This window comes from Embiotoca jacksoni, unplaced genomic scaffold (genome assembly GCF_022577435.1).
Source record: "Embiotoca jacksoni isolate LCO1_2020_lvr unplaced genomic scaffold, fEmbJac1.0.p SCAF_15, whole genome shotgun sequence".
Taxonomy (NCBI): Eukaryota; Metazoa; Chordata; class Actinopteri; family Embiotocidae; genus Embiotoca; species Embiotoca jacksoni.
The window spans coordinates 12,414,706-12,440,953 of record NW_027185285.1 but is presented as its reverse complement, the minus strand read 5'-3'; the positions used below and the strand labels follow the sequence as shown (position 1 = coordinate 12,440,953).

At 41.6% G+C, this 26,248-nt stretch overlaps 3 protein-coding genes across 3 annotated transcripts; 1 reads left to right on the top strand and 2 right to left on the bottom strand.

The window, feature by feature from the left end:
• Positions 1-632: 632 nt before the first annotated feature.
• LOC138197688 (solute carrier family 2, facilitated glucose transporter member 6-like) lies at positions 633-7,016 on the bottom strand. The gene is made up of 8 exons (XM_069148547.1): positions 6,941-7,016; positions 6,240-6,511; positions 4,884-4,980; positions 3,701-3,800; positions 3,296-3,489; positions 2,920-3,095; positions 2,403-2,692; positions 633-1,070 (listed from the first exon to the last, which is right to left on the bottom strand). The coding sequence occupies exons 1-8, from the start codon at positions 6,992-6,994 to the stop codon at positions 733-735; spliced, it is 1,521 nt and encodes a 506-aa protein (XP_069004648.1). The 5' UTR covers positions 6,995-7,016; the 3' UTR covers positions 633-732.
• A 1,069-nt stretch (positions 7,017-8,085) lies between these two features.
• Positions 8,086-16,577, bottom strand: LOC138197689 (solute carrier family 2, facilitated glucose transporter member 6-like). The gene is made up of 9 exons (XM_069148548.1): positions 16,403-16,577; positions 16,242-16,307; positions 14,587-14,858; positions 13,580-13,676; positions 11,850-11,949; positions 11,087-11,280; positions 10,704-10,879; positions 10,224-10,513; positions 8,086-9,039 (listed from the first exon to the last, which is right to left on the bottom strand). The coding sequence occupies exons 2-9, from the start codon at positions 16,293-16,295 to the stop codon at positions 8,711-8,713; spliced, it is 1,512 nt and encodes a 503-aa protein (XP_069004649.1). The 5' UTR covers positions 16,296-16,307; positions 16,403-16,577; the 3' UTR covers positions 8,086-8,710.
• Positions 16,578-18,057: 1,480 nt separating this feature from the next.
• ptx4 (pentraxin 4, long) lies at positions 18,058-24,878 on the top strand. The gene is made up of 5 exons (XM_069148857.1): positions 18,058-18,129; positions 19,583-19,747; positions 20,867-20,988; positions 21,775-22,814; positions 23,370-24,878. Exons 1-5 carry the CDS (start codon positions 18,058-18,060, stop codon positions 24,077-24,079), a joined length of 2,109 nt encoding a protein of 702 aa, XP_069004958.1. The 3' UTR covers positions 24,080-24,878.
• Positions 24,879-26,248: the final 1,370 nt, after the last annotated feature.

The window sequence follows — 26,248 nt, the reverse complement described above, 5'->3', positions numbered from 1 at the left end:
GCGGCCAAGTACAGAGATATCCTGGAAGAAAACCTCTTCCAGAGTGCTCTGGACCTCAGACTGGGCCGAAGGTTCACCTTCCAACAAGACAATGACCCTAAGCACACAGCTAAAATAACAAAGGAGTGGCTTCGGAACAACTCTGTGACCATTCTTGACTGGCCCAGCCAGAGCCCTGACCTAAACCCAATTGAGCATCTCTGGAGAGACCTGAAAATGGCTGTCCACCAACGTTCACCATCCAACCTGACGGAACTGGAGAGGATCTGCAAGGAAGAATGGCAGAGGATCCCCAAATCCAGGTGTGAAAAGCTTGTTGCATCATTCCCAAGAAGACTCATGGCTGTACTAGCTCAAAAGGGTGCTTCTACTCAATACTGAGCAAAGGGTCTGAATACTTATGACCATGTGACATTTCAGTTTTTCTTTTTTAATAAATTTGCACAAATTTCTACATTTGTTTTTTTCTGTCAAGATGGGGTGCTGAGTGTACATTAATGAGAAATAAAATGAACTTTTTTGATTTTAGCAAATGGCTGCAATGAAACAAAGAGTGAAAAATTTAAAGGGGTCTGAATACTTTCCGTACCCACTGTATGTATGTATGTATATATATATATAGGGCACGGTGGTTCAATTCTGCTTTACATTCAACATACAAGGCCCGGTCTAATACTGATTAACATCAAAAATCAACTTGAATTGCTTTTTTTTTTTTTTTTTCAGACTGATCTATGAGGTCCAGCTGGACTGTATAGTGGAAGGATTCTCGTTGACGGTGAACATGCGTCCTGTCCTGAAATAATTTTCTATTTCCTCCAGTGAGCGACCGCGAGTCTCTGGGATGCACACGGCGTTGAAGAGCAGGCTGAAGACGGACACCACAGCGAATAACAGATAGGGCACAAACAGGCCGTACTTGTCCACCGTGTGTGTGAAGGCATGTGTGAGTATGAAGGCCGTCAACCAGCCGACAGTGACACACAGACCGGAAGCCACGCCCCTAGCAACCAGTGGCAGCACCTCTGACATCAGCAGCCTAGTGATTGGGCCCCATCCCATGGCGTATCCTAGGAGACAAGCAACAATGTGATGACAAAGCAAACCAACCATTTTCAATTTCATGTTGTCATAACATTAAAAGCATCAAATGTTATGTGCAGTGCTTTGTCAGGGCACAGTCACAGCATATCTTAGCAGGTTTATCAGACTCTTAATTGGCTAAAATTAGTAGACTTACGTTTTTCAAAAAAGGTAGTAAAATGAATTGTTTACTTTTTAGTTCTCATTATGTACAGATGAGATACATTTAGCACCCCATGACCATACTGATATTTGCCAGCTGCTCGGGGGAGTGAGCCAAGGGAGGGGCCTGAAAGAGGCCACGCCCACAGCCAAAGAGGAACAAATGAGGAACAAAGAGGGAACGGACAGAAAAGCATGAGAAAAAGGTCCTAGGAGAAGATGAGTATGTCGTCTAAGTAGACAAAAAACAAAATGCTTCAGAAAATCCCGAAGGACATCTTTCATCAAGCTTTGGGTAAACTGCAGGGGCGTTGGTGAGACAAAATGGCATGACCAAGTTTTCAAAATACTTCAAAAAAGGAGTCAGTGATATATTTCTCCATAGCCTCCTTTTCTGGTCTGGACAGGTTGTAAAGTCTACTGAAAGGCAAGGTGGCCCCTGGTAAAAGGTCGATAGCTCAGTCGTGAGGCCGATGAGATGGATGAGAGAGAGCCCGGTCCTTACTGAACACTTCACCAAGGTCATGATATTCCGGGGCAACCAGGGACGGATCTGGAGCGGACAAGGAAGAAGTGGTGGAACCGGCCACAGGTGGCTATCTCGGCCACCAGTGGGACAAGAAAAGACAATAGGAGTGACAAAAGGAACTCCAACCAACCAGTGGACATTAATGTCAAATGCCAAATATTGGAGCCCATCCCAGCTGACTTTGGGCAATGGTGGGGCACACCTTGGAGAGGTCAGGAGTCCAACACAAGGCCAACAGACATTCACACTCAAATTCCCACCAATTTTAAAGCACGATTAACCTTGCACACGTCTTTGGAATTGGGGAGGCAGCTGGTGCACCCAAAGAAAACCCAAAGAGGCCCAATAAGAACATGCAAACTTCACACTGAAAGGCCCCAGCGACCAGGAGGTTCAAACCCAGAACCTTCTTGCTGTTAGGTGACGGTGCAAACCAAAAATCTGCACCTAATTTCATGGTAATCCATCCAATACTTGTCAACCTATTTTACTCAGAACCACAGAGGTCAACCACATGGTGACGCAGGACGTTCATAAAACCGAGCAAGAATTAAAATCTTAGTGTCCAATAGTTCTTTGTAACTGATTCTGAGTGTCACCCCTGTAGAGCCTCGCTTTCAAAACTCACCAAATATAAACACTACAGTGCTGATGAGAGGGATGAGGCTTGCCGCGGTTTTGTGGCTCGCCTGTAAAGTAAAGTCATCATGAGGACTGCAGTTCAGAGCGGTGAGGTTTGGGGGAGCAGGACCTGGAGCACATGGTGTGGTCGGGGAGATTATGGTCAGAGTCAAAGTGGACAGAAACATCAGCATGCTTGACGTATACAGCAGGGCTTTGCGTCCTGCCTTGTCCATCAAACTGGCTGCCATGACAACGGAAAAGAGGCGGACCCCACCCACTATGGCGGCATCATACCTGACAGATACAGAACAGGGATAAGTGAGTAACTTGAGTCAACAGTGAGCAAAGCAAACAGTTTCAAGAACAAGATTCAGAACCAATTGAAAATTCATGACTTGCAAAGTGATTGTGACTATTTAGTATTTAAATAATCTAATAAACTTTGTTTTCTGTCTGAAGCACATTTCATACGAGCACTGCAAGCAGCAAAATTTACTACAGAAAAAAAAAAGATACACAACCTGGGCTCCAGGGAGACTTTGCTCTCTGCAAAGATGGGCTCCAGGTAGACCATAATGGGTGTGATACCCGTCATCTGCTGCAGGAAACGCATCACCACTGAGATGAGGATTGGCCGGTAGTATATGGGTTTGGCCAGCTGGGACAATGTGATTTTAGTCTGTTTGTTGATGCTGTGCTGCATTGGTAGAGAGAGACAAGACGACACAAACATACATCTACGTTGCTTTCATAACTCCTGTAGGATGTACAGTATATCACTGAAGTCAGCGTGAGTATAGAATGATGTCATCCTTCTCACATTTTAAACTTTCAAACGTCATTGTGCCTATACATTTCATCTCTTGAACCCAAATTGTAGTGCTGCTTGTCTTTTACCTGTATGGCACTGAGCTCGATGTATGTGTCATAGTGACGTCCTCTAAGCCAGCGGAGGGCCTTCTCAGCCTGGTGCTCTCGTCCCAGGTAGAGGAGCCTCCTGGGGGACGAGGGCATGAATGCCATCAGTACAACCATCAGCAGAGCAGGTACCTCCCCTGCAATTGCCAGCCACCGCCATGGTACCACCAGAGCTGTACATCACCATGTAAAGCAAGAGAGTAGGAACAAATATTAAGCCAGTTAATAGCAAAATACACAACATACAAATTCAATACGAGTTCAGAAATGCAAGATGAATGAATAGAGGTGTTTCTTCAGATCTGACCCTTGCAGAAGCAATTATGTCATCTAATCTGTATCTGAGAAAAAAATATGAAATATGAAAAATAGGCATGTTCCTACCAAAGGCATAGAGCACCAGGGACCCGAACACAGCTGTGATCTGAGGGCATGAGCCGAGTGCTCCTCTCACCGCTTGGTGAGAGATCTCGGAGATGTAAACCTGTGACACAAACACACATAAGACATATGCACAGTCCCATGAGCACATACAGTACGAGTTCAGGCAAAAGGCGGTGAGATATATCATATAGTGTCCCCAAAAAGTACAAGTATTTGGACCTCTTCGGCCACACTCAAAAATATATGTTTTTCATTGCATTAGATCACAGAGACTTCACTTAAAATCACAGTTACAAAGTCTTCCTATTTCCAGTGGTAATGGTTGTTGATCTGTGTTACGGCCAGCAGTCTTTGTGTGTGTGGGCACTTCTCCCCAGGTACGGCCTCCACTCAGCTGGGTGATTGGCCCGGGCCATCAGGGGCCCGATGTAGGTTATATAACCCTGGAGCAGCCTGTGATGGTAGCCAGTGGGTCATTTGACAGCTTACAGACTGCATGTTGTAACATCCGATATTTTTAATAACTACCTGATTAGTGATTGTGGAGTCGGTTACTCACTGAGTTTAGTTGGTTTAGCTGCTGTTTGTTGTGTATTTATTTTGAATTAAATCCCTGAGTTTAATCCTGACATTCACTTTTTTTGGCTTCTTTTTATTCACCCCTCATCTCATAGTTGCTGTTTGTTTTGTTTTGTAAGTTTTGTTAATTTTTGAATCCCTGAGTTTCACCCTTTTTATTTACCCCTCATCTTCTCGCTCTAAAGCAATCCTTGCTGCTGTTTCTCACCCGACTTTCATGATCTTATAATATGTGATCCAATCCGCAGCTGGATTTTTCAGATTCTGCCAGTATGCCTTGTTTTATGAATTTAAGACCCAACTCTGGAAGGTTAAGGATTGAGATTTTTTTTCTAAGTAGGCTTCTTTGTGCAAACACATAATCCTTGATCTTCTTTGCACTCAGTGACATGATCCAATCAGAACAGATTCTTTTTTTTTTGGCCATTTAGAAAACTCTGTTCATGCTTTCTTAAGTGAAAACTGGATTTCTATATTTCAGAAGGAAGTAACTGTATTTCCAGGTATTGTAAATTATGACACAAATGGCAAGATATATATATATATATATATATATATATATATTTTTTTTTTTTTTTTTTTTCTCCAAGTCTTTGTAACTTACAGGAATGGAGGCTGCGGTCATTCCCCCAGCAAGACCAGTAAGGAAACGGCCCAGATGGAGCATCCACAAGTCTGCAGCTCCTCCCAGCAGCATGTACCTGAGACACACATATTGAAGAGAAGTAGACTAAAGAATGGGCTTCCCCAAGGCTCTGTCCTTGCCCCAGTGCTGTTTGACATCTACACCGCTGACATGCCTGCTGGTGAGTGCTCACAATACACCCAAGCCAACGGCTCAGCCATTGGATTTGCTGATAAATCTTTCAGCGTGATGGAGAACACCCTTGAGGAGGACAACTCATCGCTGAGCCAGTACTTCCAAAAATAGCACTTAAAGCTGAGCCTTCCCAAGACAGTATGCCCTGTATACCATCTTCCAAACCGATGTGCCGACACCACGCTGAGCATCAAACTCAATGGCACCAACCTCGGTGCCTCGGCGTCATACTTGACCGACGCCTCATGTTCAATTCATGCATCAAATAAGCTGCTGCCAAGACCGCTGCCCGCGTAAACCTCCTGAATTGACTTGCTGGCACTGGATGGGGTGCAGATTTCACCACCCTACGCACCTCAACCCTTACATACTCCACCGCTGAGTATACTGCACCTGTATGGAAGCATAGCAGGCACACAGCCACCACTGATATTGTGCTCAACAACGACATGAGGCTAATCAGTGGAGCCCTGCCATTAACTCCTGTTGAGTTCCTCCCCATACTGTCTGGCCTCCCATCTGCAAACTTCCTGACATTAAAGCTGGCCTGCAAAAGTGAGTCAACAAGCCTGATTCCCTCACCTGTTGACTAAACCAACCAGAGACTCACATGTAGACACTTCTCTACTGAAATGGGGAGACTCTTTACCATGAGCCCTCCACACCCTGGTAGGATCCTTAATTCCTGGAACAAGCAATGGTCCACTTCAACATCCACGTTGAAGAAGTTCATCCACTCTCCCTCAAGCAATCCTCCTGGTGTGACCTACCACACGATACCTAGGTCAACCTTAACAGGTTCACCTGGGCAATACCTTCGCTCTGGAGTTACTAACACCCCACTCTATCTGCACAAGATTGGAGTATCTGCCACTGATCTTTGTGAATGTGGGAAACCACAAACTGTCGAACATATCATCAATGAATGATATTCAAATCACCACAAGGAGTCAGCGGCCTAATTAATAATTGAAACAGTAGTTGAAAACACAAATACCACATTTCCCTCTGAAGTCCAGTGAAGTAAACATATAAAGTGACATAATATAAGAATATTTAAGTTCCGCAATGTACTTAGTTTCAACCCAGCACAGCTATCAGAACACAGTTTGAAGACTGCATGCTGTTACTGAGACCCACCCTATAGTCGAAGGCACGGCTGACATCATGATGCTCAGCTTCCGCCCAACCAAGTCGTTGAGCAGCATGGCCCCCAGCCCCCCGGCCGCTGCACCCAGTGAGTAGATCGATCCAAACCAGGCGGCCTGCTCTGCGTCCATCTTGAGCCGGGGGTCGGCATCCGAACTCTTGAACTTCGGGAGGACGGGAGACGGGTAGACCAGAGAGTAACCAAAGCTGAAGTTCCCCAGGACTGCCGAGAATACGGCCAGGTACAGTTTGGAGTTATTAATCTAAGACAAAGGGGTGTGGAAGAGTTAAAACATATGTAGTTAAGTAAAAGCCAAGTTCAATTGTTGGTGGAGTGGAAAGATTTCAGTGCTTTTATAGGAACACTTTAGATGCCAGGGAAGTCTGTCAGGATCCCAATGCAGCTGATAATTTCCAACTAGCCACTGGATCTTGAAAAAACTGTTTCTCATTGCTTGCCCCACAACATTGGTAATAAAATACAAATCATGTATTGTGTTTTTTGTCAGTCTTTGGGCCTAACAAAGGTTGCTCAAATGGTTTTGTGAAATCAGGTCATTCTTTGTCACAATAAGTCGGACAGTAATCCCTAAACAGGAAATGTAGAATTTAGCTGTCTTTCTTGGTTTAGATTAAACAAAACAATCACATGAGATTTTTGGATGCATTAAAATTAGTGAGCAGGTTCCAACCGTGGATTGAGATGATGGTGGTCTTCCGTTCAGCAGTGGAGCCTCTTCATCCATGTCTGCAGCAGTCTGATGTTTAAAAACAGCCCTGATCAGAGGTGATACAGTCATATAATAGCATCTGGCTAAAAACAGCCAGATCAAACGACATCTAAATCCGCCAAAGTCCACCTTGTTCCAGTAAACCTCGACCACAAAGAAGTTGCAAACAAAGAATTGAAAAAAAAAATAGACAAACTGATTAAATGTAAAAACGATTTGCTTTAAAAACAGTCATTACTACCTTGTCAGCGGACGGCATGCAGTTGAGGGATTTAAAACACGACCAAGCCAGCCCCCAATGTAGTTTGCGGTACCGATATATACTAGGCATTACGGTAATAGCGTGGAAGCCCTGATTTCAAAACAAAAGCACGGTTCCAGTGAATGCGGTGGGATATGAACAGAGGATGAAAAGCATAAAAAGATTATTCAGAGTTTGAATGTTACAATAAAAGCGCTTTAAAATGTCCAATGGACTAAATTGTCTCTGAATTCAGATGAGAATCATACTTTCCACCGACCAATTTTAAGTGATATTGATCGTAGACGATCTTAATATGTCACTCAGGCCTTATCAATGTATTTTGATAGTCCTATAAAATGTCAAATATGAGCAATATGCCCTCAGATTTCAGACAGATATTAAAAGGAAACCTGTTTCCACAGACCAATACCACTTCAGGATGCTGGTAGATCACTTCAATGTGTCACTCAAACAATATCACGTCATTCTAGTTCGGATTTTCAAAATTAAAGCCCTCTAAAATATCTCAAAAAAGCTACGTTCCTGCTGATTTTAGATTAATATGTGAAGGAAACTCCCTGATTCCACACACCAAAATAATAGTAGACCACCTCAATGTGTCACTCAAAAAATATCAAGCCATTCTAACGTGGGCTTTAAAATGTAAAGCCCCCCAAATGGCCAGATATGAGAATGCCAATGATTTCAGATTGATAAAAAAGAAAACTTCCTGTTTTCACAGAATCATTCCATTTCAGGATGATAATAGACCATCTCAATATGTTACTCAAAAAATATCAGGTTATTCTGATGTGAATTTTCAAAATGAAGACAGTATGAAGTTATTTTTGTATTTTGTCTTTATTATGTAAGCAAAAAAAAAAAGGTTTTGAAAGCAAATTTTCCACACTGCATCAAAAATCTAATTTGTCAGTAAAAATATATGAACTGACAATAAAATGATTTGCATTGCAAACAATTGTTAGTTTTGGACACAGAATTTGCTTATGAAACGAGAATTTTTGGTTGCAAAGCAAAACTTTTGTTTGGAATCAAAAACGTATTTGTTTGCAAGAAGTTTCTATCAGTAGTTTGACTTCCACACAACATGGCTGTAGACAAATATATATATACATATATACACACAGACGGGCATACATATATAGAACATATATATGTAATATCCAACTAAATTAATAACATAAAATGATAAAGATGTTAAAGCTGTCAGTCATCTGTAAACCCCTTTGAACTGCTCTCACCTATACTTTAGTGCTCTTTGATTTATGGTGCTCCACTTGTGCTTAGCAATCCTCACAGGGTTTTACACTCAACATACAACACTCAGTCTTAGACACTTAATATTGACATATTGACCTCCAAAAAAAAAAAAAAAAAAAAAAAAAAAAAATCACTTTTCAGGCCTGTTATAGGGAAACTTCATTTTTTTAAAAATACATTTTTGTAACCAGAGTGATCTATGAGCTTCAGCTGGACTGTGGAGTGGATTGACTCCGGCCGATGGTGAATGTGCGTCCTGTCCTGAAATAATTTTCTATTTCCTCCAGTGAGCGACTGCGAGTCTCTGGGATGCACACGGCGTTGAAGAGCAGACCGAAGACGGACACCACAGCGAATAACAGATAGGGCACAAACAGGCCGTACTTGTCCACCATGTGTGTGAAGGCATGTGTGAGTATGAAGGCCATCAACCAGCTGACAGTGACACACAGACCAGACGCCACGCCCCTAGCAGCCAGTGGCAGCACCTCTGACATCAGCAGCCAAGTGATTGGGCCCCATCCTATGGCGTATCCTAGGAGACAAGCAACAATGTGATGACAAAGCAAACCAACCATTTTAAAGGAGATGTTATCATAATACATTAAAAGCATCAGATATTATGTTCATTGTCTCCTGTCCTGGGTAACATTAGATGTTAAGATTCTTCTAATTGGTTAATTGGTGGGCTTCAGAGGTGCTGGATGTGGATTTTGTTTCCATTTGACAGAACCATTCTAACCTAATGCAAAGTGTTGCCCCTTTTATTGCTCCTTTTTGTCTGTCACACTGCTAACATACTGAGTTGATTTTAAATGGCAAAACGTAGAAATCCAAAGCACCAAGTACCAAAGTCCAAACTACACTGGCTGTCTGATATATAGGGGGGTGACATGAGACAAACTGTATTTCGAGCACGTTTCATCACTTGATTTATAATTGTTTATCATTTATAAAGTAAAATTATATTCTTGTTATGTATTTGGTCCATCAAATGTCAAATACTAAATATTGGAGCCCATCCCAGCTGACTTTGGGAGATGTTGGGGTATACTTTGGAGAGGTACACAAGTCCTTCCCAGGGCCATGAACTGACCTAGCACACATATCTTTGGACTTGGGGAGGAAGTTGGTGCACTCAAAGAAAAGCGGCACATGGAGAACATGCAAACTCCACACAGAAAGGCTTCAGCGACCTGCAAGTTTGAACCCAGAACCTTGTTGCCGTTAGGCGACGGTGCAAACCACTGCAGCTCCTGGTCTATTTCATGCTGTTCGATATTCAAGTAACTCTGCAGGTTTTTTCAAACAACTAAATAAGCATTCATTCTGAGAAAATAAAACACGTGCAGAGGTTCTTTGTTCATAAGCAAACGTATGGTGTGTTTAAAATTCTGACCTGCAAGTGGCACAAGATGAAACTTCAACAAAATTATTACAAGTTATTCTGTGAAGGCTTTAAAAATCTGCACCAAATTGGTAATCCATCCAATACTTGTCAACCTATTTTACTCAGAACCACAGAGGTCAACCACATTGCAGTGCTAGAGGAGAAGCCAGGCGATCATAAAAGATTCATTATCTTAGTGTCATGTCAATCCATCCAATAGTTCTTCGTAACTGACCCTTAGTGTCACCCCTGTAGAGCCTCGCCACTGACATAACTAAAAAGTCAGGAAGCATGGATTATCAATAAAATTAGCTGCTTTCAAAACTCACCAAATATAAACACTACAGTGCTGATGAGAGGGATGAGGCCTGCCGCGGTGTCGTGGCTCGCCTGTAAAGTAAAGTCATCATGAGGACTGTAGTGCAGAGCGGTGAGGTTTGGGGGAGCAGGACCTGGAGCACATGGTGTGGTGTGTGAGATCATAGTCAGAGTCAGAGTGGACAGAAACATCAGCATGCTTGACGTATACAGCAGGGCTTTGCGTCCTGCCTTGTCCATCAAACTGGCTGCCACGACAACAGAAAAGAGGCGGACCCCACCCACTATGGCGGCATCATACCTGACAGATACAGAACAGGGATAAGTGAGTAACTTGAGTCAACAGTGAGCAAAGCAAACAGTTTCAAGAACAAGAGCGATTTTGACCTAATTAATAATCCATGATTTGCAAAGTGCTTGTGTTAGATAAATCATCAAACAAGCTTTGTTTACTGTCTGAAGCACATTTTATACAAGCAAAGATGCACAACCTGGGCTCCAGGGAGACTTTGCTTTTGGCAAAGATGGGCTCCATGTAGATCAGAATGGGTGTGATACCCGTCATCTGCTGCAGGAGACGCATCACCACTGAGATGAGGATTGGCCGGTAGTATATGGGTTTGGCCAGCTGGGACAATGTGATTTTAGTCTGTTTGTTGATGCTGTGCTGCATTGGTAGAGAGAGACAAGACGACACAAACATACGTATAATTTGCATTTATAAGCGGGGGGAAATTAAAAGACCTGCGAAAAACATAAATTAGTTTTGTGGCGGGTCCCATTATTTTAACCAGGCTACATATATATACTGTATATTTCATCTCTTTAACCCAAATGTTCCACTTTACACATTGTAATGCTGCTTGTCTTTTACCTGTATGGCACTGAGCTCGATTTGTGTGTCATAGTGACGTCCTCTAAGCCAGCGGAGGGCCTTCTCAGCCTGGTGCTCTCGGCCCAGGGACAGGAGCCTCCTGGGGGACGAGGGCATGAATGCCATCAGCACAACCATCAGCAGAGCAGGTACCTCCCCTGCAATTGCCAGCCACCGCCATGGTACCACCAGAGCTGTACATCACCGTGTAAAGCAAGAGAGCAGGAAAAAAAAGAGAGAGTTGTCTTATCTTTTATATTTGGAGATAATTTTATCTGAATTTGAGAAGCAGGACCACACCTCAAACACTAACCTTCCTGACATGAGTCTATAAATACCAGCCCAGTCTGCATACCTGTCTGCTCTTGCTGTACACTCATCACAATCTCCAAGACCTGCACAACGCTTAGTCATCACTGTTCTCTTGGGAAGGCTTTTATTGGGGATCTGAGAGGCCTGAGAGCCGCAGTGGGTTCTCAATCAAGCCTTCCCCAAACCGCAGTCCCTTGCCAAGCTCCATCGTGTTTTACCAGATCATAATCAATAAACACTGTTAACACTTAATAGAGGTGGTGGTCCTTGCTCATCAAGTATCACTGAAAGTATCACAACATGACTCAAAATTGTTTATATTGAACCAGGTAATAGCAAAAGTACACCACTAAAATTTTAAATTGGCACTGAAAATGCAAGATGTACGAACAGTGGTGTTTCTTAAATGCTTCTCAAAGCTATCTATGCAACACTTTTGGTATGTTCCTACCCAGAGCATAGAGCGCCAGGGCCCCGACCACAGCAGTGATCTGAGGGCAGGAGCCAAGAGCTCCTCTCACCCATTTGTGGGAGATCTCTGAGATGTAAACCTGTGACACAAATACACAAAAGACATTCGTAAAGTCACATGAGAACATACAGTATGAGTTCAGGCAGGAACCTGTTGGATACCAATGGTACAGGGTCTCAGAAAAGTAAATTACACTCTAAATATAAATTAATTTCATTGCATTAGATAACAAAATATCAAAGCAAATGGAATTATTTTAAAGAAAGACAGGACAAGCACACTTGGCAAGATATTCTACAAAAAGCAATCAAAAGACATGCAGTTCAAAATGAAGACAAAAAACTCTGTGGACACCCAACAGAGTCTTCACTTAAAATCACAGTTACAAATTCTTAGCAGCGTCTGGACATGGAATTAACCAGTTTCTGTTATAGCTGTGGTGAAGGTTTCCACCATGTTTGAGCCAGCAAAGATTTCAGGTCTTGCACACTAGAACAATGACAGGTTGATATTTCTTTCCCCATGGGATTAGGTCAGGGATTGTACCTGTACTCACTGATCCTATTTTCAGTGGTCTGTGAACTGAGTCATATCTGGTAATGGTTGTTGATCTGTGTTACGGCCAGCAGTCTTTGTGTGTGTGTGCACTTCTCCCCAGGTACGGCCTCCACTCAGCTGGGTGATTGGCCCGGGCCATCAGGGGCCCGATGTAGGTTATATAACCCTGGAGCAGCCTGTGATGGTAGCCAGTGGGTCATTTGACAGCTTACAGACTGCATGTTGTAACATCCGATTTTTTTTAATAACTACCTGATTAGTGATTGTGGAGTCGGTTACTCACTGAGTTTAGTTGGTTTAGCTGCTGTTTGTTGTGTATTTATTTTGAATTAAATCCCTGAGTTTATTCCTGACATTCACTTTTTTTGGCTTCTTTTTATTTACCCCTCATCTAATAGTTGCTGTTTGTTTTGTTCATTTTTGAATCCCTGAGTTTCACCCTTTTTATTTACCCCTCATCTTCTCGCTCTAAAGCAATCCTTGCTGCTGTTTCTCACCCGACTTTCATGATCTTATAATATGTGGTCCAATCCGCAGCTGGATTTTTCTGATTCTGCCAGTATGCCTTGTTTTATGAATTTAAGACCCAACTCTGGAAGGTTAAGGATTGAGATTTTTTTCTAAGTGTACTTTTTTGTGCAAGCAAGTAATCCTTGATCTTCTTGGAGCTCAGTTCACTTGTCTTTGCCAATTTTGCATTTGCATTTAACTAACCTGTTCTGAGGTAATTTAGCCTAAGTTGGATGCAAACAGTCAAAAACATTCTCACAGGTGGCTCATGAAAAGCAACTTTATTCTTTAAATTAGTGATGGATATGATCCAATCAGAACCTGTCCACATGCTTTTTTGTTGCCATTTAGAAGATTCTGTTCGTGATTTATCAATTGACAACTGTATTTATGTATTGAAGAGGGAAGTCATTATTCAGAGTTGTGCAAAATGTATTTTTCTATGGATCAAATACCACTTTGTCTAAAATGTTATAATATAACTTTATGAACATCAAGGAAGTTTGCTGATACATCAATGGTCCAATGCTGTAAATGTGCAAAGAACCAGAAAGAACAGTGGTATGTAATATTGTAAATTGTGACACAAATGGCAAAATATAAATAGTTAAAAAAAAATATTGGTAACCATGATAACTTACAGGAATGGATCCTGAGGTGATCCCCCCAGCAACACCAGTAAGGAAACGGCCCAGATGGAGCATCCACAAGTCTGAAGCTCCTCCAATCAGCATGTACCTGAGACACACATATGGGAATAAAAAAAAACAACTTTGTTATGAGTGTTGGTTGAAGTTTTCAGATGCTTTCAGATGAAGTAAAACTAGTAGCATTGAAGCAGAAGTAGAATTATTGCCTCGCGGTTGTCTGCCTCTGCCGACTAGTCAAGTTTCAGTTTACATCCATATCTGTCCAGACTTCTAATATATGTACTCTTCAAAGGAGTCCTTCTCTGTGTCATGTCACAAGCTTGGCTAGTAAAGCTGAGAAACAGAAGACAATGTTTCAAATTGTGAATTGTGAAACGTCAACACATCATAGAAATCTTCAACCTGACTACAGAAAAGATCTATATGTTCAGTACAGTTTCAAGGTGACACCAATGATTAGTGTCACCAATCAGTATCTGACCAAATCTGAAATATGGTCACAATCTCCCGTTCTGTTGCTGAGTTATGAATAATGGACAGAAAAGTATGTTTGCAGAATGCTTTGATGAGACAGTGGAACTGACATTTGACCTTTTGGGTGCTCATCATTTTATCCTTAGTAGACCTCTTTGTTAAATTATACCACAACAGCATAATAGTGTATGAACTATTGAGTCATGGCCACAAATGTGTTTTGTAATGTAACAGTGACCTTTGACATTTTGCCACCAAAATCAAATCAGAGTCCTTTGAAGAATTTTTAAATTCTTAGAAATTCCCTCAGGGCTTTCCTGAGATGTCACTCTCAGGAGATCAGGTCAACGTGCAGTCACGGTGACCTTTAACCCCAAATACCAAATTTCCCTCTGAAGTCCAGTGAAGTAAACATATAAAGTGACATAATATAAGAATATTTAAGTTCCGCAATGTACTTAGTTTCAACCCAGCACAGCTATCAGAACACAGTTTGAAGACTGCATGCTGTTACTGAGACCCACCCTATAGCCGAAGGCACGGCTGACATCATGATGCTCAGCTTCCGCCCAACCAAGTCGTTGAGCAGCATGGCCCCCAGCCCCCCGGCCGCTGCACCCAGTGAGTAGATCGATCCAAACCAGGCGGCCTGCTCTATGTCCATCTTGAGCCGGGGGTCGGCATCGGGGCTTTGGAACTTTGGTAGGACGGGAGACGGGTAGACCAGAGAGTAACCAAAGCTGAAGTTCCCCAGGACTGCCGAGAAGATGGCCAGGTACAGTTTGGAGTTATTAATCTAAGACAAAGGGGTGTGGAAGAGTTAAAACATATGTAGTTAAGTTAAAGCCAAGTTTAATCTTAGGTACAGTGGAAAAATGTGGGCTGATCAATTATCAATTAGGATGTCAGAGAAGTTTGCTATTTCAACTGTCACTATCTAGATATTGCTAAAGTGAATATAAGTGTTGGTTTCAGTGAAATAAGGTAAATAAAAAAAAGTTTCATGAAAGTGTACTTGATGACTGGTACAAACAGGAAGGGATGCGTGTTTTGAGTTTCCATTAGTATTGCCTGTATGAGTAACGGGTAACTGCACCCTACTGACATTCAAATGGGGGAAAAAAGAAAAGAAAACATTAAAAGAAACTCTAAACTTACCCCTTTTTATTTAAGTATATTCTGGAGTAGGAAGTAGGGAAAAGTCAAGAATGTTGCAAGAAGCTCTTCAAACAGCTACTTCTGTTTTTTTTACGCCCCTTAACATTTTTGTTCGAGCCACAATGCAGCTGATAAATGCACCATTTTAATCAGACTAAACTATCAAATATCACCTCTATGTCATGTTTTTCTGGTCAGATCTATTACATCAAAAAGATAAGCAGCTAAGCTTCTACATTCATCTGTTGCACAAAGCAATCTTGATCAAAAGTAGTAATATGTCATAAATTGTAACTTAAAACGTATGACTGACCAAGCAATCATGTCAGTCTGCTCAGCTCTGCCTCCAGCAGGAAACATTTGTCCTCTGGACGAATTTAACAGTTTAACGGACATTTCTCTGAAATAATTCAGCAAAGAGTGTCACAACATAAACACAAAAAACATTCCAGCAGTCGTGTAGATCTGTAGCAGAGATTTTCGACTGTGGGAAGTCTGGTGTTTAAGTAAGTGAGCGCGCATATGACGCACATGCACGGGTGCACATCTGGGGGCTCGGCGGCTTGTTTCTAAGGTTTAACCACAGCTCTTATGGTGGCAATTCAATAATGTATATTTCTATTGCTTTAATTTAATAAAGTAACTTTGACAAATTGCAGCGTATCATAGGCTTCAGGTTGATGTAGTGAATCAATTCGTGCATCTCAAATGTAGGCTAATTTTAACGAACTTGACCAGGACATTTGTTTTCATTGGCTCTCTTGAATGATAGGCTACACTTAAGATCTTCTAACACTAAAAACATGTCAAATGAATTTCAACCAGATCAAGAAAACTGAGGACATTTTATTTTCTCACTTCAAGAAAAAAAAAAGTGTCAGGGCGTCGTTACGCCCCCGTAGAATTCACAATAAACAGACAGTAATCCCTAAACAGGAAATAATCTTTCTTTGTTGACATTATATAAAACAACCAGACATAAGATTTTTGGATGCATTAAAATCAGTGAGCAGGTTCCAACCGTGGATTGAGTTGATAGCGGTCTTCTGTGCAGCAGTGGAGTCTCTTCATCCATGTCTGCAGCAGTCTGATGAATAAAAGCAGCCCTGATCAGAGGTGAGACTTATGTAATCGCATTCGGCTATAAAACAGCCAGATCAAAAGATAAGTCCGATAACTCACCTTGTTCCAGTAAAAATCGACCACAGAGCGGCACCAAAGGATACAAATCAATAAATAGAAAAAACTTATCAGCCCCACATGTAAAAACTATTTGGTTTAAAAACACATGACTACCCCGTCCAAGTGATAAACTTGATCTTCCAGCAGACAGCCTGCAGTTGTGAGATTTCCAAACTGTCAGAATGAAACTGACAGAGGCTTTGGGTGATGTGAAGTTATGAACTGCGGTCAGGTCCACGTCCACTTAAAAAATACGGTCAAGCCAGCCCCCAATGTAGTTTAGAGTACCTGTTTACACTAGGCATTACGGTAATGGTGCAAAAGACCCGATTTTAAAACAAGAGCCTGGTCCCAGGAAACGCGGTGAGATGTGAGTGGAGAATAAAAATCATACAACGATTATTTGAGTTTGAATGTGACAACAATTAAATGTCAAATGGACTACATTTTCTCTTTAGATGAGAATTATACAAAAATGTCCCGTTTCCATCAACCAATTTTACTGATATTGATAGTGGACGATCATTGTATCACTCAGGCTCATCAACACATTTTGATTTTCAACAGTCTTCTAAAAATTCAAATATGAGCAATATTCCCTCCGATTTCAGAGGAACTTTGTGTTTCCACAGACCAGTTCCACTTCAGGATAATAGTAGACCATCTCAATGTGTCACTCAAACAATAAGCCATTCTGATGTAGATTTTCAACATTAAAGCCCTCCAAAATGTCCTACCTATCTGATTTCAGATTGATATTAAAAGGCATTTGGGCTATTAGATTTTCAGGGGGAGTCTGAAACGCCTTCTACCAGTGATTCCCTTGGTGCCACCCACCTACCCCAGTCCTTTACAACCTGGTAATAAATAACTTGCAGACGACCTGAATCTGGGTTTCACACATGGCAAAGCAGCTACCCAACTCTATTGAAAGTCATTGCTTGATACAAGCTTTTGTCAACTGTGTGCTTACCCTGCTGACACCACCCTATCCCTCTGGCGCTCTGGCCTAGTGCCAGGAGCACATACTGAGTGCTCTAAATAAAACATGACAAAGTCCCCACCCCCCCCGATGTTGGGATAGCAGGGGTCCAGCCGTTTTTTGTTTTAAAAAATGGAGTAAGACACTTTGTAGTATCAGGAGCACAAACCTTCATTTGGAGTACCAGGAGCATAAGCAACTTGCCAGTGTAGTTAAACACAGGGTAAAGTGTTCAAAGCAGGGAGTGAGGTGTTTAAGAGTGGATGTGATGACCCCTCTCACTTATGCTGCAGGCTCCCGTGTTGCAGGAAGTCTTTAGAGTGGCAGAGGTGTGACCATAGTACGAGTCACACCAGTTTCAACTCCTCGTGATTGTGCACACTGATTTTTTATAAAGGAAAGCTAGTTCTGTCACTCTGTGTCCCTCCCGCTGGAAGCAGGATCTTTAGGTTTGGGTTGGGTTGTTTTGTTGTTCTTACTTTAACTTTGCTCACACAACACTTACACACATGCAGCACTTACCACAAGAATGTTGTGCTGACAACACACCTTAGTTTTGTTCATTTAACTTTAACGTTGGTTAAATGAATTTAATCCTCCATTTGTCTGGTCTTCCTTTGTCTGGACCTGGAGCCAGTCCATGACAATGGGGCCGCAGGCCTAACTGATGGGCATGCTTCTGGAGGAAGGGCAGACTGTGGTGGGATATGCGGATACCCAGCTTGTGGAGAGGGCACTTATCCGAGTGACACATTGAGGTGGTTTACTGTTATCCTGAAGTGGAATTGTTCTGTAGAAACTGGAGTTTCCGTCAAATATCAATCTAAAATAAGAGATAATATACCTAATTTAAGATATTTGAAGAGCTTTAACTTTTAAAAACTCAATCACATTGACCTGATATTTTTTTAGTGACACATTGAAATGGTCTTCAATCAATATTACTCCAAACTGGACAGTGGAAATGGAACACTTTCTTGTAATTCCCATCCGAATTTAGCTCATGTGACAATTTATGGGACTTTTGTTGTGTAAATCGAACTCAAACTAATAATTTTTTTTCCACCACGTTCCCCTGAACCATACTTATATTTTAAAATCAGGTCTTTTACTCTCTAACTGTAATGCCTTGTGTTTGCAGGTGCCGTGACATACCATGGAGGCTGGCTTGACCGTATTTTTCTGGGGTGGAGGCTGTCCTGACCACATGTGCACATGAGCACATGTGAGGCAACAACTAACCAGTAAAAACAAAACTGAAAACTGTTTACATTGGACTTTCACAATTGAAACTGTATTTGACTCGAAATATATCAGCAGCAAACATTTCAGGATTACACAAATGAAAATAGTCACATCTACTTCCCAAAATTAGGCATTGTTGTGCCTTTGGATGCATCGTCACTGGTTTTTAATTAACTTAGTAGTCAGACTTTATTGTTAAAATAACTTTCCTAACTAATGCAACCAGACCATGAACTGAAAGCAGAAGGGAAGGGTCAGCAGTGGGATTCCTTGATTGGGCCATTCAGCAAGAAAGCAGAAGAAGAGAGCCAGACACTTTTGGTTGAATCATGTAGGAGGGGAAAGTACACGCTGTTTCTTCCTCAGCCCATGCACCATGAGTCTTACGGTTCCTTTGCAACCACCACGAAGACACACATATCAAGACATTTATCTATTGATTAAAAGGCTTGTTAAAGTATTATTCTGTCATTATGATTTTTACTTTAGAAATAATTTGTCCCACAGAAAGGTAATGGAAGCTTTTGATGAATGGAAACTTCACATTTCATATCCATAAAAGATCAAGTTAATTAAAGTCAATCTGGAGTTGTAATGGAGAAAAAAACACAAATGAGTGCAGAGCAACATTGCTACATCATTTTCTGCACTTTAACATGAATGAATTGAAAGCGGTTGTAATAATGTGCTGTAATTATCCTATATATTAATATGTCTCTTTGTGTTCATTTGTGTTGAGCAGCAGAAGATAGAGACACAGAGAAACAGACTGCCTGTTAAATCCATCTGCATTTCATCTCAGCTCCCCAGTGATGTTGTGGAAAGTGTGTTCCTATCCCAACCTGTGGGAGTGCTTTTGTATACTGTGTGTGCTTACACAGTGCATATCAAGACAAGCCCCTTTTCACCTATGCCTCTCTCCTCTGTGTTTTCCTACATATTCACACTTTCAGACGGGAACCCATCCGCACCAATCCCTGCTCCACTGCACCATGGGCAGCCTCGGGACCGGCCACTGGCCCCAGGTCCTGGTTCACATGCTTCTGCTGCAGCTTCAGTCTGTAAAGGTGCAGGGAGGTGATCCTGTGTCCCAGAAGCTACGGCGACTCAACGAACAGGTCGGTTTGAATGTGACTGTGTGCATGTGTGTATTACATTGTTGTCAGTAGTAAAATGTTATTACAGTATCAGTTTTTCTTGAACAGTTGAATCCACATCAACTGCAATACGTTAAGTATCATAAACTAGTCTTGGCTCAAAGCATTACTGAGTTTACTTTGTGTTTTTAAGGATGCATCATATATATTTAGATCTCGTGATAATAGAGGTGGTAATTAAAGTGCATTCCATGTTCACACTATAAGACAAATTAATGAAACAACAAGTCACAACTTTGCTGTACGACTGACATTCATCTGCCAAATTGTAAAAAAAAATATACAAACTTATAGACTCAGCAGACTCCTTTAAAAACAGAAAAACAGCATGAGGTATTGGAACTCATGCGTGAATGAAACCACAAGATAAATATCTGACGGAGATGCAAAACACTACTTTTTCTTTAAAACATGTTTGTGTTTGAGACTACTTGAAAAATGATTTTCGATTTTCCAACATCTCAGTAATTGCACGTGTTGTGCCACTTGGATCTGGCATTAGCTAAAACTAATCATAATGGAGAAAAACGATGACACTAGATAACTATTCCTGCTAAAATCCAATTAGTTTTGCTCAGCAGAGTTGCAGAATTTTTCACCTCTGCATTTGACTGTGTATTGTCAAATTCACATGATTTGTTGTTGTCCAGCTACCTTTAAATCTGTATGAGAAGGATGAAGGCTGAAGTTTGTTGTTGTTGTTGTTGTTGTTTTAGATGTTATGTGAGGTATGTGACTGTTATTATTATCTGCCCTAAAACAGCAAAAAAATAAAGTTCAAATATACATAATATAGCTAAAAGCCCCAAATTTCTTGTTTCTGTACTCCTGTCAGACATGTGGTTAGTCATTTTGTAAAAAGCACTGAGTATCTGAAATGATGGAAAACTCTTGCAGCAGTGATGATTGGTTGTCACAGACATTTTTTTTGTTTTTGCTTGTGATGAGTTTGAGTATTTTCCTGATTGTTAAACCAGTGACTCAACCACTGCAGCAAGAAAATAAAGTTGTTTTCTCTGTTAGTTCCATCAGTTCCAGGCGCTGACTCAAGCCCGTTTGAACATGTTGGCCCTTAACCAGAACAGGACCTCCTCGCAAGGCCTGGAGAGTCGTGTTCAGGCCCTGAATGATCATTACCACTACGTGTCCCATGACCTGGAACACCTGAAGCACAGCACAACACAGGAGATAAACAGTCTCAGGTTAGAGATAAAGGACTAATGTTCACAACAGAGAAAAATGTTTGTGGGCTGTTACAACCAAGACAAATCCCTGCATGTATACTGGTTGTATTTGGCTCGAAAAAGCATCCTGAAAAATGTAGACCAGCGTTGAGACAAGGAGAGAGGGCAGCTTGAGGTAACAGGTAAGTCCAGTTTAGAAAATGACAGGAATCTTCAGATTTTGTGAAGTTAAATTTGACAAAATTGCTACTTACTTTTTGACAAAGGTCACAGTATTTCAAAAACATGTTGAGTGGGTGCCTTTTTCTTTAAGCATCTGTTCTATTTCTTGTGTTGTAAAGAAATGATTAACAGAGCAGCTTTTAAACAATATTGACGAACATTTCACCAAAAATATCCAGGATAGTCAGTATGTGAAGATACATCGACACGGATGTAAAATTAGTATTGCTATGCGTTGTGGACATATATAGCTACTATTTGCATAAATATCAGACATTATTGATGCTTCTCATATATTGGAAAACATATGAACATATATTTTTTACAGAATTATTATGGCATTATGCAACAATGTACAATCTTTTCATGTCTACATAATTTTAATGTATAACAAAAACAATTCTGAGATATGTTTCTTACAACCTGATCATTATAAATGACAAACTGACACCCAACATGCCTTTCAAGTCAGACAAATTGATTATATGCCACAGTTCAGCCCATGCATGATTATTGTTATTATTTTGCTCACAATAATACATAAATTAAATAAACCTTTTGCCATATTTATTATCTTCTCAGACAGTGGAGTAGGAAGCTTAACAAGAAGACTAAGCGGATTGAAGGTCGACTAGCTTTGATGGAGAGGACCCTGAGGGAGAACTGTCGCCAGACCAGGAAACTGCAGCCTGATCCGGGTCAGTACTTCTCCAACTTCACCCTGGAGCTCCACAGCCAGGAGGAGAGGCTGGCGGCCCTTCAAGGCCAGCGTGATGAGCTGCTCACTGGAATAAAAGGGCTACAGGGATCCCTGAAAAAGCAGGCGCTGCGTGTGTCCAGACTGGAAGGCCGACTCAGTGAGGTCCAGGACTGGAATGGGAAGGGGAAGGTAGGAGGGTCAGAGAGGGCAGTAAGGCCTGTCAGCTCCAACATCACACCTCAGGAATACTCTGAACCACTCAGCAGGAGTCAGACACAGAGAGGAGGGAGGCCTGGAGGCCTGGAGCAACCCAGACGAGAAGCTACTGGCCACACTGATAGTCGTTCACAGGCTACGCTGTATCACCACCACACAACAAACCGGCCAAAACATTCAAAAGCCTGGAAGCCAAGACCACCATCAGAATCTCATCGACAGGTACAAATCCACTATCCAAACCCTAAACCCAAGCCTGACCCTTTCCAGAGTCAGTCCCGGATCCAGACTTGGACTCAGACGCGACCCTATGCGATCAAGCAGGATCACCTTTGGTCTCCCCAGACTGTGCCTTATTATTATACCCAGGTCCAGCAACCATCCCAGCCTCATTCACATCCTCAGAAACAACCCCGTATACAAGACCACAAACACCCCTCCTGGACCCAGCTCCTGCCCCAGGTTCTGCCCCATCCTGAACCCAACAAAAACATAAGGAACAGGAGCGGGTTGGGAGTGTCACAGCCCCAGACTGTTCTCACCAAACCACAGCATGAATCTTATCAGCCGGGGGTCAGCCAGTGGGATGAAGGACAGGATGACAAAAGTGACACAAAACTGGAGTCCTCAGTGATCCATAACTTACTGCAAATTCCTGTGAGGCACAAGATCCCAGCGCAGCCACTTCCTAAGAAGGATGCAACCAGTAAGTACAAGTTATTACCTGCAGACAGCTTCTGACCAATATCCATGATCATAACAGACCGAAAAGAAAAAGTTTAAATATTTTTTCTCTGCAATTTTGATAAGAATGCCAAACATAAGCATAACTGCCGTGCCAATTAATTAAGTTAAAGCACACACTTATGTAATATTGCTTAATTAAACTATTTTAGCGTTACCGTTGATTACTTGTTTGGAGAAGCTTTATTGCAGGAGGCTATTTATTGTAGCCTCAGCTTCCACAGGGAATTAGAAATAATGAAACTTGACTTGTGTTTGTTCTGGTTATACACTGACCTTTCCCCTCTGTTATTTCTCCTTACAAACAGGAGGACATTCTGTAACAATGTATGTGTAAGGTGTAAGCTAAATGTATACCTGAGACTTAATGTACTGTGTGTTAGGGGAATGCATCAGCTTTTAGTTGTTGCTAGTTTTAGTTTAGTTGCTATATAAATCAAAGTATTTCCATGTTTTGCATATTAGCACCACACTTGCATTAGACTAAGTTGTATTTTCTCTCTGCTTTTGTCTGCAGTCTGTAATGTGGACTCGGTGCTCTTGTTCCCTTCGGCCTCTGCAGAGAACTATGTCACCTTCTCTCTGAGGCTACCAGACCTGCATGAACTTTCTCTGTGCCTCTGGCTCCGTGTGGAGGCCACACATGTCGGCACACTGCTCTCCTATGCTACAGACGACAATGACAACCAGTTAGTTCTGTATGGACGCAGCTCCTCTGCCTCATCCACACCCTTCTCTGCCTCTTCCTCATCTTCCCACCCGCCCTACTTCTCTCCATCCTCACCTTCTTCCTCGCCCTCCGTGGACTTTGTCATTGGAGACCCTGCCTATCGTCGGCTCCCTGTATCATTGCTTCTGGACACTCACTGGCACCACCTCTGTGTCCTTTGGTCCTCCATCCAGGGCCGTTTCTGGCACTACAACGACCGCCGCCTCTCCTTCTCAGGCTCTAACTTCAGGAAGGGCTGGGAGATTCCCGGAGGTGGATCGGTGGTGCTGGGACAGGAGCAGGACTCTGTAGGTGGGGGGTTTGACCCTGCACAGGGTTTTGCTGGGCAAATAGCAGGGTTCAGGGTATGGAACCGGGTGCTGAGTCCTTCAGAGGTGGAAGGGGTGGCAGAGGGGAGAGGTGTGCCCAGAGGAGTGGTGCTTGGCATGGAGGATATAAAGGAGGTCCATGGGGAGGTGCAGCAGGTGGCTTGTGAATGTTTAGAGCACTGTGTGTGATGAAGTTATGGAAAAGGAATCATTCAGCTAATTTCTGCAGGAGGCCAAACATTCTTTTCTTTTTAAATGTATTTTTTCATTTATACACTAATACATTCTTGTTGGACTTAGAGACACAACAAAAACATCTTTATTCACTCAAACAAAAACACTAACATGTTAACACTAACAACAGTTTGTACTCATAACACCAGCAATTTACTGTACAGAATTATTAGCAGAGCAGTGTTCCACTCTGGGACACTTCATCACTGTTGACCTTTGGATCAGACCAGCTGCCCAATGCTATGGTCCACATTAGTTATAATAACCTGAGTTTGATTTGTCACCCAGTTGATAAACATTTCAAAGGATCCTAAATGATACAAAATCATATTTGGGCTTCTGCATTTGATGTTAATGTCCATTACTGTCTCGTCAAAATAATTTTGTAAGTGTGAGGTCATCACAATAATGAACAGTTGATTTGGACTAAAACTCTGAAGATGTGCAGGACAGTAAGTAGAGGCTCAGTCAAGGTTCATTAAGACCCATTGTGAAACATACCTCCTGATACGATTTCCTTTTTGACTGCAAATCTTTAAATCAGCGCAAATATAATTTCATTATTAAAAGTTGTATAATGCACATATAGGCTACTCGTGTTTAAAAACTAAAATAAAATTTGTATTTACACAAAGTGCTTTTTAGAGCCCGAGCACCGATGGTGCGAAAGCCCTATTGTTATTCAAGCGATTATTATTATTCTTCATAAACAACTGCATTTTTGGCGGCTTTATCATACTCAAAAACTCATGAAATTCTGTGCACTCTAAACATGTTTGGAATTAAAATTTATCATAAGAATTAGTTTTTGTCATTCAGTGTGCCCATGGTGGGGCGGCCAAAAAGTGACCCAAAAGTCATACTATGGCATGTCGTCCAAAAAGTAACCAAAAATGAGTTTTGGGTCACTTTTTGCTATAGTATGACTTTTTTTTCATAATTTGGACAACATGCTATAGTATGAATTTGTTTTAAAGTCATGACAAAAGGGGGGGGGTTGAACTTCTAATCTTCTTGCTGAGAGGCAACAGTGCTAACCACCAATCTTCCCAGAAGATAGTATGCATTGTGACAAATCTTTGGCACACTGCAACCTATAACTCCACCGTCTACAAATATTCATTCAAATGCGACCAAAATTGCCGCAGACATTCTTTGGTTAGTAGATATACATGTTTTCAACGGGGTCTGCAGTGATATTAAATTTCTTCCTGTAACGTGTAGTGTATGCAAAACTTTTTCAATTTCTCCAAACGTTTCAACTTCACTAAAAGTTGAATCACCATCAACAGGCCAAGGTGTAATTTGAACCATTAATAACAACCTTGGTGAAGGAGAATCTTTTACCTGTTGAGTTCACCAGACTGTCGGTTGAGTCAGTGGAAAACTCTTAGTGAACTCCTTGAAACACTTTCTCCGCCACAACATGTTCTTGAGTGCTGAAGATAGTCCAGTGGTCAAGGACGACACTGCTTCACAGCTGGAAGCGACTTCATGAAGACAGGGGTTCGACCCCCTCTCGAGGTAATACACACAGTTCACAGAGTGAGTTAGCCACACGGTTCACGGAGGGTGAATCCCTCTAAGGGTAAGCCACACGGTTTTAGGTTTGTGTTGTAAATGCAATCATACTAATACCAAACCAAAGGTCAACAATACAAAACAAAATCCTAATACAAAATACAAAAAAAAAGTCAATAAGAACAAATAATGTGTGTCTTCTTGGATTTCTATCCAGAACTACCACAAACTTTATCCCCCACAATCCCATTAATACATTTAATTTATGACTTTATCATATTTCGGATGACATGCTATAGTATGAATTTTATTTCATAATTTGGATGACATAGTGTGACTTTTCTTTCCATATTTGACATGCTATAGTAAGACCTTTAAAAAAAAAAATAAAAAAAATAAATAAATCATATTTCGGACAACATGCTGTATGTAGTATGGCACAGTGGTGAAGTGGTTAGAGCAGTTGCCTACTGAGGCAAAGAAGGAAGGAAGTGGGTTCAATCTTCACTTGACCCACATGTCAGTTCAGAAAAAGGTCATACTCCAAAAAGTGATTAAAAAATGCATACTGTATGTTGTTCGAAATATATAAAAAAAAAAATC